Source organism: Diadema antillarum, unplaced genomic scaffold (genome assembly GCF_040938485.1).
Source record: "Diadema antillarum isolate AM-2024a unplaced genomic scaffold, OU_Dant_1.0 seq00000687_RagTag, whole genome shotgun sequence".
Taxonomy (NCBI): domain Eukaryota; kingdom Metazoa; phylum Echinodermata; class Echinoidea; order Diadematoida; family Diadematidae; genus Diadema; species Diadema antillarum.
The window spans coordinates 299,352-309,799 of NW_027271592.1; the positions used below are offsets into that span (position 1 = coordinate 299,352).

The following is a 10,448-nucleotide window of genomic DNA, read 5'->3' on the forward strand; positions in this document are numbered from 1 at the left end:
CAAATTTTTAGGCTGATAAAGAGCACAATTGACTGCATGACTCGGGAAATTGTAATGAGTAATTGGTGACAGTAAGTAATCTCAGTGTTTGCAACTGATTGACAAATTGCCCTACATCGACGTGAATAAGCACTGAATTGATCAATTCGGTGCTTATTTACGTCGATGTAGGGCAATTTGTCAATCAGTTGCAATGAAAACACCTCGATGGAAGAATTTAATAAATTTGAATGTCAGTGTTTATTGTCTGATGTGCTGCATGTATTGCCTCCAATGAAAATTCAAGAATGCAGATGGAAAAGTAGGAGTGTAATGTGTGTAAGGTCTGGAGACATTCATTGCCTCTATGTGCGCCATGAAAAATTGGGAGGATAATGAAGATGCATTTATGGGCAACCTCGCCTATTAAAGTGAAATCCAAAGGGACTGCTGAAAACCTTTGACCTACACAATAGAATGGACACGTATTTCTATCATCTGGGGTAAGATTTGTTTTTCTTTGACTTAGCCAATTTGTTGACTTGTGTGTGGTCAAGTTATGGGAGGTCGACTGTACATTCCTGCTTAACCCTTTTCTGTGCCAGGAACTTTGGACAGTGTATACAATGTTGTGGGGTTTTCTGTGCCAATCAACACTCAGAGCACAGAAAGGGTTAACACTCGGGGAGGCAGCTCCCCTGTAAGTTCATTCCTTCCAAGAAAGTAGTCACCATTAATCAGACAGTAGTTCTACTAAAATTCAAGAGATTTTGTGGGGAGAAAATGTCTACCATTTCATAGAAGCTTTTCCCCGTTTCAAGCATCAACATGCTTTGTATGTACAAAGTTGCATGGGAAATTGAACAGTGACTTTTCTACTATTTTTATGGAGGATGTATATCTTGTACTCAATGAAGAGTTATTGGTTGTTTTTTTTAATAGTCCCACGTTGAGCATGAGGTCAACATTACTAAAAATAACATCCTTAATAGTGATATGAATGAGAGGTTTACAGTTGTATTTCAAGATTATCTTGTAATGCAATGAAAAGACAGTTTGCACACAAAACTATAATACTATTGCAAAAGTTATTTGCATTTTTATTGAAGTATCAAATGACCAGCAAAGATATAAAACGTGTCACAGAATTCCATTACAGATACATATGTACAAAATTGTTGTATAGTTCAGCTCGCAGAACACACAAGAGTTGATGAATTTTGAGAACCTCTCAACAGAAGTAGAGTTTAAAGATTTAGAAAAAAAATAGTAAATGTGATGGTGCAGAATACCAGCAACACTTAAAAAAAAAAAGTTGTGACATGCGTGATAGTGAGCAACACTTGAGCACCAATTGTGATGTGAAATAGAAAACTGTACCTAACATGTAATAATATGACAACTGCATGCTGCACAACACATGGGTACATGGTTCATAAATGTCAATTAGAAAGTGAGACTGTTTAATATGTGAATCACACTTGTCTGACTTGCTCCCTTTATACCCCCCCCCCCCAAAAAAAAAAAAGAAAGAAAGAAAGAAAGAAAAAGAACTCCACTCTTAATACCGTTACCATACTTGTAACTTGTAAGGCTTAGCAAATTTACCTTCATTCCAATATAGAAGCGTTGTATCTCATACTCAACTACCCTGGCATGCATGCCATCATTTTTAGGTACTTCAAATAGCAGACTGTGTATATATAATAAGCTCTTGCTATTCACATCCCCTAAGCTTCTAAATCATTGGAAGGAAAATGTAATGGAAGCACTTTCCTTGCAGTGCTTAACATGACTGCTTCTTCAATTTGAAACACTACTCATATACAAAGTAGTTGAAAATTTGATACAATGAATCAAAACTAAAATGTGATGCACCGTGTGTATACAAATGTACATCCACAGAGCAGATCACATTCTATGTGCACAAAATCATTGGAATTCCATTTCAAGTTCATATGCTCTAAATGAAAAGAGTACAGCTGTATTGAGTCATTGTGACTGAGAGAAGCAGCAAGGCAGTACATTGTACAGATGTGTACTTTGAAATTTATGCAGTTTTCAAAAATGTAACAGGATTGAGCTATTTATTGGCACTAGACAACCTGTAATGTACAAAGATTTTTGTGTGTCTGTGTCCAGTAGACATGTACATATCAACTTGTATAATCTACATGTAGTAGGATAAGAGAGTAGCAACAAATAAAATATTCTTCAGGTTTTGTAATACTGTTATCTGTTTGTCTCTTCAATTACAAATGCATATGTCACTCTAATCATGTCCTTGATTTTCTAGGGGGAGGGCCTAGCAGTAATTTATTCATAGACTTTTGTAAGTCTTCAATTTTGAGTGATTTAAATGTCTTATTAGCAATACTGATTAAGAAGATGAATACAATCACATCTTCAAACATGATATTTATGCACAGCCATACAAGTGTAGACATTACTAACAGATATGGCAAGCGGGAGCAATAACTGCTTTCACCTTTTACCTTATATGCCTAGTGTGATTCGTGGCCACAACCCAGCAGTTTTTATAAAGTCACTTACATGTATTACATCGAGTCCTGTTAGGGTCTCATTGTTGCATTTTATGAAATGAGTTAAGGCAGCATACAAAAGAATATATTCACACAGCTTTTGCAAGAAAGCAATTTAGGAGTGCCTGTCTTCCAGAGGTGTCCATCTTCTGGTTGTCGTGTCTTTTTTGAAGAAAAGTGCCAAAAACGTCCAACACAAGGCATTTGTCTATTCTTTTCTGAACCTCCAATAAAGAAGGATGTGCCAAGACATCACACCAATTTCCATTATGTTCAATGGAAATTTGTTAGGAAGAAATCTGATTAAAAAAAAAAACTAAGCATACTGATATGAAATACTGGTATGGCAAACTCCTTTTCTTTTGTCCCTTTGAAATGAAATACCTCTTACTATTTTTGGCAACTGATACAATTACAAACTACATGATATAATTGAACAATTTTGCCTGTTCCCATTAATCTCTTCAGACAGTGTTTCCACTGCATTGACATGAAGGAAACAATAGGGAAAGACAACTTGATCTCCTCCCTTTGGTGAGCTCTCTTAACTCGCCTTCATCTACGAGGATAGACTGGCTACGTCAATACTGTCTGTAAGTTCAGTGCTCCCATTTGAACCAAACACACAAGCTGTGCACATCTTGAAAGGACAGAATGCTCTGCATTGGAGAAAATGAGCAAGAATTTTAGGAGCTGCACGTCAGTTTTCAGATAACTAGAGTGCTACATGTGCCAGAAAGTGTGGTTGGTTAGCCAAATACAGCGGTCTTGACTGAAGACCACACTTCAATGCCACTCCCATCTCACGTTTCAATCATGCGTGAAAGGCGACCGATTCATCAAAATCACGCACATCAAGTGGAGGTAAAGGAATGAGACGGTCGTACAGTGCACTCCCGTTATAACGAACAAGGTAATAACAAAATTTTGAATACAACGAAGTAAAAATTCAGGTCGCACTCCTATCCGCTCTGTGTTTTTACATTATATATTTGTTCGATTATACGTTGTAACAAAATTTTGATATAACGAAGGAAAACTGCAGGTCCTGAGGACTTTGTTATAACGGGAGTCCACTGTACAGTCACTGCATTGGCACCAGAAGAGAAAAGGTGGCTCTGTAAAACTGAGGTGACAAAGAGTAATGGCATGGTTCTTCCCACAGCGGACCACTCATTCTCCATCGGATCTTTCCAGTTTCAGAATGATGTTGCGGCAAGGGGCGTGGCAGGAGTCCAGTCGTTGAGGGCGATGACTGAATCCACTTCAGCGACGTATTTCCTCCTCCTCTCTTTCAGCCTGAAGGGCTCACTAAAAGACAAAAAACAAAACAAAAACAGAATATCATGAAGGTAACATGGACAATAATGAGGCTCTTTATATTATGAGCTTTCATATTTTTAGGAGATATAATTGAAGTGCATTGATAGTTTCATTCATGCTATTGCACTGCATCACTTATGATGAGGATTAACTTTCTCAGTCCCGTTGGCTACATGCTTATATGTAATTTCAATCAGGTTTCCGGTTGATGGACTCAAGAGGCTTAAAGAAAGTGAAACTGAAGCTGATGAAATATCCTGCAGTGGAGCAATCCAGTGGCGCTTTTAAAATATTAATACTTCATTTTATTCAATTTGCACTGACTGGAAGTACTTCCACATCAATAATTTAGTGGTTAACCATGGCTCGACACTAACTTTTTTGTTTGGTGGCCCGATGGGGCCACCAAAATCCTAAATTTCAAATATATGGTGGCCCGAGAGAAAAATTTGGTGTCCCGAAAAAACCCCCCAATAAAAAGCATTAAAAGTTCTTTTTTTTAATGAGTCAAATATTTAAGTTTTATGATAGTAAGAATTAAAAGTTGGACATATCTACTCATAAATAAACTTCAACAAACTTGCAACACTCACTCTCAGGCACTCATTCAGTCCTTTTCATCCATCCTTCAAACAAATTTAACTGCTAATTTCCAGCGCAAAAAGTTACGAATTTATTCATACTTTTCAAAAAATTTTGGTGGCCCGAGGCGGGCCACCAAATTTGCCCTTTTTTGAAATTTGGTGGCCCGACTTTCATTTTTGGTGGCCCCGGGCCACCGGGCCACCGTTAGTGTCGAGCCCTGGGTTAACCCTTTCTGTGCCAGGGAATTTGGACAGTGTACACCACGCTATAAGGTTTTCTGTGCCACCTGGGCACTCAAAGCGTGCAAAAGGTTAAGTAAGGGAGAATTATTATGTCAGGAGCAGACTATATCTTCTCAGGGTGATCACATACAACATGTCAGTTACACATTTCCATTGTGAGAAATGGCTACAAGAAATTAAATGACCGTATTTTCTTTTCAGTACTTTTGTACATGTGAACATGGGGTTAGTTTGTCATATGAGGGTGGTGAGTTGGCTCAGTCGGTAGCGCGTCTGCCTCACGATCACGCGGCCCGGGTTCGAACCCGAGTCTGTGCCCTGTTGCATAAAACCCTTACCGCTGGACTTACTGCTCCTTTCTAGCGGTAAGTCTTCAAATTAGTGGTAAATGTTACAATCCTTGATGCTGATTGGCTGTGACGCCTAATTTTGACGGTAGTTACCATTGAAATTCAATGGTAAGTTTTATGCAACGGGCCACTGGACTGAGCAATGTTGTGTGTAAGCATACTGTCCCCTCTAGCAAGAGGTAAAACACTCTGTCCCTCGGATAGGACATTAAATGGAGGTCCCGTGTATGAGAGAGTAACAACTCATGCACGTAAAAGATCCCGCTTCATTCATTCATCGCAAAGAGCAGGGTGTTCAACCCGGTGAAGTGGTCCCACCTCACATCCAACTGGACCCCATGGAAGACCAGCTTAATGTAGCTGAATATGGGCTATCCAGCCATCTTCCCAGATGGAAAATAAACAAACAAACAAATATATTGATTTTTCAAAAAGTGTGAAATATCTACACTTACCAGCTTTCAGCAGGGAGTTCTTGCAAGGGTACAAATGTATCCGCTTTTAATTTGACAGTTCCGCTGTGGAATGAGAAAGTATAAAGAAGCTCATGATACCACCTGTCATATTATTAAATCGATCGCTACCTACCTATCAAACCATCTATATACCATATATTATCTATCTTATCTGTCTATATATCTAAATGCACACATAAGACAAGTTTAAAGATCCAACAAATTTAACAACCATTTCCAAAGTCTACTTTGACTTCAAGTGATAAAAGCAAGCATAGCAATTTCACCATTGATGTGACATTTTAGATTATAATGTAGCAGCAGATTAATGTGTTACAAAGGAATATATATCATGCATAAATCAATTATACTTTACAACAAAAACACCTGATCCCCATAAAATGACATACTTAGTTTTTGTGAAGATGAAATGCTACTAATGTGATCAATACTTGTACATACCGCTACACTGTGCCTATGCATGTCGTTTATACAAAGTTGTATGGTGATTTATCATACTACCAGTAATCGAGCTAGCCATCAAAACAATGTTATTTACCATTTATAATGTTGCAAGTCTGTAATCATATCTTAGCAAGTCAAATAAAGGTATTTTGTACCACTTAGTAAATACACACAAGTACTTTTATATTTGTGGAGTAATTAATAATGAATTCACTCCTGTATGTTCCTCCTTAAATTTGCCTTTAAAAAGCTAATACTGTATAGTCTTGCATCTGACTGAAATGACTGAAAAGGAAGACAAAAACAAAAGAAAGCAATACAAGTTCTTACCCAAAATTAACGACAGGACGTGCAGACCCATAATGGTGAAAGCTTGTTGAATATTCGGGAGCTTGGTACGACTTGTCACCTCCTGCCGCTGCCGGAATCTCCCCACGCCTCTCCCACGTACTGTTCACTGTGTACGAAAGATTGTTATTATTTTTATGCGCATAAATACATAATCATATCTTTCTCTCTCTCTCTCTCTCTCTCTCTCTATATATATATATATATATATATATATACTTCATGTATTGGGTAGATGCATTTACATCATGTGGCATTCTGTTTTATTGAATAAGGAAAATGCTAAATGCTAAATATATCTTAACCCAATCAACTTTGTTGAGAAGAACTTTTTCAAGCGAAGACAATTACCGGTATATGCTCATTGTGCTAATTTTCATTCTTCTGGGTTTTTTTTATGTGTTGCTGTCATGGACGCTATCCATCTTCCATGTTTTCCTCTAGCAGAAATGCCTTTGATGCATATGTGTTGCTGATGGACTTTGCACTTGGCATGTAATTTAACCATCAAATTGTTTGAAGAGCATAAAAGGGGAACAATATATGCAGCGAAGAATGATAACAGGAGATTCTATCATGCCCAGCAGTATACTTGTACAAGCATGAATACTGTGGTTTGCACTATAGCACAACAATATGTGTAATACGGAAGACTATGTGAAGGCACCTACTGATCCAATTTGTGTTCCACAAATAGAAAGAATATTGAGGGTCTGGTATAGACTCCTATACATACTCTGTGGGTCTCCCATATACATGTACGAATTTCTAAATTGAAACTAATAGACATACTGGTTTCTATTTGACCAAGAGCCTACAGTTTCTATATAATACATGGGTTTGTCGACCTGGGAACAAATGGCAAACATGCAAAGACATTCAGAAATCAAATAAGCACATCAAGATCTTGCATGTTTAAAATAAAGATACACACAGCATAGAAGAGGAGTTTAGCTTCTCTGTACATCAAGAGCATGAACTATATATTATAAAATTATCTTACATTTTCTGTTCTTTCCAAGCATCATGGTGTGTGTGACCTCATTAGATGACGTAATGGTAGCCAGATGCTGCAGCTGGCCTGTCTTCAAAAAGTTGCATTTCTTGCCGATGTGAAAACCTTCGGGGTAAGCCGTCCACTCGGCACTTGATGTGATCATGGCATTCTTGTCTGAAAAAAAAAAAAATGAGATAGAAAACAATCAAATTACAAGGAATTTTGAACCTTCTGTTTAAGCAAGAAGAAATAAATGTTCTGAAAGAAGATGGTTAATATTGATTTTAAAACTTTGAATATGCTTGTATATTCCACAAGATAAGAGATGATGATGTGTATACTGGTATAATGAAATTATAAAAAAAGATAAAGATAAAATTAAGAGGTATATCAAAGTTATGTTTCATACATGTACGTTGGATATAAACAGCAGCTATACAGTTCAGAAATCAGTATATTAAAATTATGTTTCATACATCATATTAAATAAACAACAGCAATACAGTTTAGGAATCAGCATCTAGAAATATTTAGTGGTACAGAGGTTAAAAAAAAAAAAAATATATATATATATATACATATGACTGACAGAAAGCTATAAACTCACCAGGATAAGTTCGCAACTTTGGCAGTGTTGTTTCCTCTGGATACTCTCCAGTGTAATGCTTTGGGGGAGGAATAAATCTTGCTCTAGAGGACCAGTCCAGACCATAACTGCATGAGATAAATCAAAACACCATTTCATCAACACATTGCAGTGGAAGACACAAATAACTCCATAGAAAAAGAAATATATAGGAGAAACAATACTGGTACATGTATATTCAGAACATGCTCATTAAACTTTTCAATTTGTGGCTAAAAAGAAGTATGGGACACACTGTCATCAAGGCAGGAATATACATTGTATAATTACAACAAATAAATTGGCAAATAATTTATAATTAAGGAAATAATCAAAATGATGTAAAGTGGCCTCAAGTTGTTTTGTGGTAGAAAAGCTATATTTTGGTTACTGAAATTAAGGTATATTTGAAAGCTATACCAGCAGTGATAGTATGACCAAAATCATCTTAAGATTACCATGGACATTCAGAAAACAAAAACAAAACAAAAGTGATTGATGTTTTAGGCCATAAAGCCATATTACACTGTTATGGATCATAAATTTGACTAGTTTGCTATTACAGAAATAAGGATTACAGAAAGCAGTATAATGAGTATGAGAAAAATAGATAAAATACTCTATACATTGCAAAAAGTTATCATGTTGTACAGCAATGTGTAAATGACTCTCATAACGCTTTCATCCCAACTCTTCACAATCTTAGTACTTGATTACTAGGAATGCAATTAGCAAATCATATCGGACTGAGTAAAGAGATATCATAGAATTGACTTTACTGAGCACACATCCTTATCAGGAAGTTCAACTTACTCCGTGTACTCGACGTTTCTCTTCACTACATGGGGATGCCAGTCCGGTTGATCGCCATGTCCAGGGTCGATGAATCTCCGCCCCCTTTTCAGCTCTTCCTCGTAGCCCCGCCTCTCGCCATAATGCCTCCTCTCTCGTTCTGTAAAATATCCAATCAATATGATTTTGCATCATTTAGATTTTTTTTTTCACAGTACATGTTCTACCAAGTTTATACCCATACATAATACTTCTAATACAGAATACCTGGACAAAATGAAATTTTATAGATCTACAATGTATAGTAAGAGCAGGTAGTTATTTCATAAAGTCTGTTGAGCATGCATTAGTGCATAATGCATAATTAATGAATATCGAATGTGAAAATGAAATGGGTGTGAAGAGCAAAACTAATGGCCCAATAAGACTATTAATTAGCTGAAAATAGATCTCTATCATTAATATTCTTGTAACATCTATCACCTTGTATCATAACTTTTGCTTTTATCATCATGATCTTTAGATGTTCAATTAGCGGAGGATCACCGAAGCAGAGCTAGCTAGCCCATTGCGTGAATTTTGAACATAAACTTTGATGCAGTAATATATGGAATATAGCAAAAAGATTTTCACTTTGAATACAAATACGAACAGATGAAAAAAAAAAAATCACGTTAAAAATTCAAATCATCACTGACATCTGCTAAAGTCGGAAGAGAAAATGATAATTTAACTTACCTTTCCTGCCAGGTTTTCCTATTTCCGTAGTGACATGTAGCGCCATAGTTTCTTAAATCAGGGTGTATTGACGACAAAAAGTAAAAAAGCACTACTGCATAGTGGCCAGTACAGTCCCCTGACCTCCAAACAGGCGCACCTGTCGGTGGGCTGGGCGGATAGCCGCGGCCTCTTGCTTGACCGTTGAATCGCTCCTCGGGTTAGTTCTGCTGAAGTGTTATCGCGATGAATATGTACCGGTAAAACGGTTTCCACAAACAAATGATAATCTTATCGTAACATTAATCTTGAGTCATGTTACTAGATGTATATCCGTATGGGTCACCTACGGTATTCCATGCATGAGGAAATATTCTTAGTCAACTCGCAAGGACAGGGAACACAGAATCTCGGCAACTTGTTTACACCGTGTTTACGCGTGAGGGAATCGCAGTTACTACCACGGGCTGCCTTTGATTGTGACGTGCAGTGCTGTACGGGGGTCAATGCACCTAGCGCGTGACGCGTTGCTAGGCGATGGTCTCCTAGGCCCAGGACAAAGGGAAGGTGGAGTGTTGGACAAAGCGTGCAGCCGCCACCAGTAGACTCACTTCCACAGCACGTTTCGACGAATCAATATTCCCGCTAAAAACGCTAATGGCGAGGTAAGCCAAGTCGCATTCATGATGCTATTTTAAGTCTATAACAAAGATGGTTCTACACTTCTGGTCCAATCATCTAGATGAGTTGAGCTCAGTTAACCAATGATAATGAATAATGTCATATTTTCGAGTGCCAGTATTTCATGTTGTCAATAATAATAATGATAATTTAATGTATTTACTCAATAACTATTATGATAGAAATTTGAAGTCGGACTATCACTTTCAAGCATCTTGATTTGTGAATGTTTTCTAACGTGTTGGGGCGCCTTTACTTTTAGTTTTTATGTTAGATTTTTGACAAATATATGCTCTGGCCAAACAATGCCTAATGAATCAATGAAAATTCTACTTAATATATCAAA

General features: G+C 37.2%; 1 protein-coding gene across 1 annotated transcript; it reads right to left on the bottom strand.

Moving 5' to 3' along the window:
• Window positions 1–3,721: 3,721 nt before the first annotated feature.
• On the bottom strand, window positions 3,722–9,787 carry LOC139737252 (spermatogenesis-associated serine-rich protein 1-like). Its single transcript, XM_071647928.1, has 7 exons — window positions 9,443–9,787; window positions 8,726–8,864; window positions 7,895–8,001; window positions 7,294–7,461; window positions 6,273–6,399; window positions 5,478–5,540; window positions 3,722–3,833 (listed from the first exon to the last, which is right to left on the bottom strand). Exons 1-7 carry the CDS (start codon window positions 9,486–9,488, stop codon window positions 3,722–3,724), a joined length of 762 nt encoding a protein of 253 aa, XP_071504029.1. The 5' UTR covers window positions 9,489–9,787.
• Window positions 9,788–10,448: the final 661 nt, after the last annotated feature.

What these genes read in the sequence shown, in the direction of transcription:
- LOC139737252 (XM_071647928.1), bottom strand. Translation starts at nt 9,488, where the DNA reads ATGGCGCTACATGTCACTACGGAAATAGGAAAACCTGGCAGGAAAG. An exon ending in AGAAACGTCGAGTACACGGA is followed by an intron (nt 8,002 to 8,725) that starts GTAAGTTGAACT and finishes TATCTCATGCAG; the next exon opens with TTATGGTCTGGACTGGTCCT. An exon ending in GCTTGGAAAGAACAGAAAAT is followed by an intron (nt 6,400 to 7,293) that starts GTAAGATAATTT and finishes TTTCGTACACAG; the next exon opens with TGAACAGTACGTGGGAGAGG.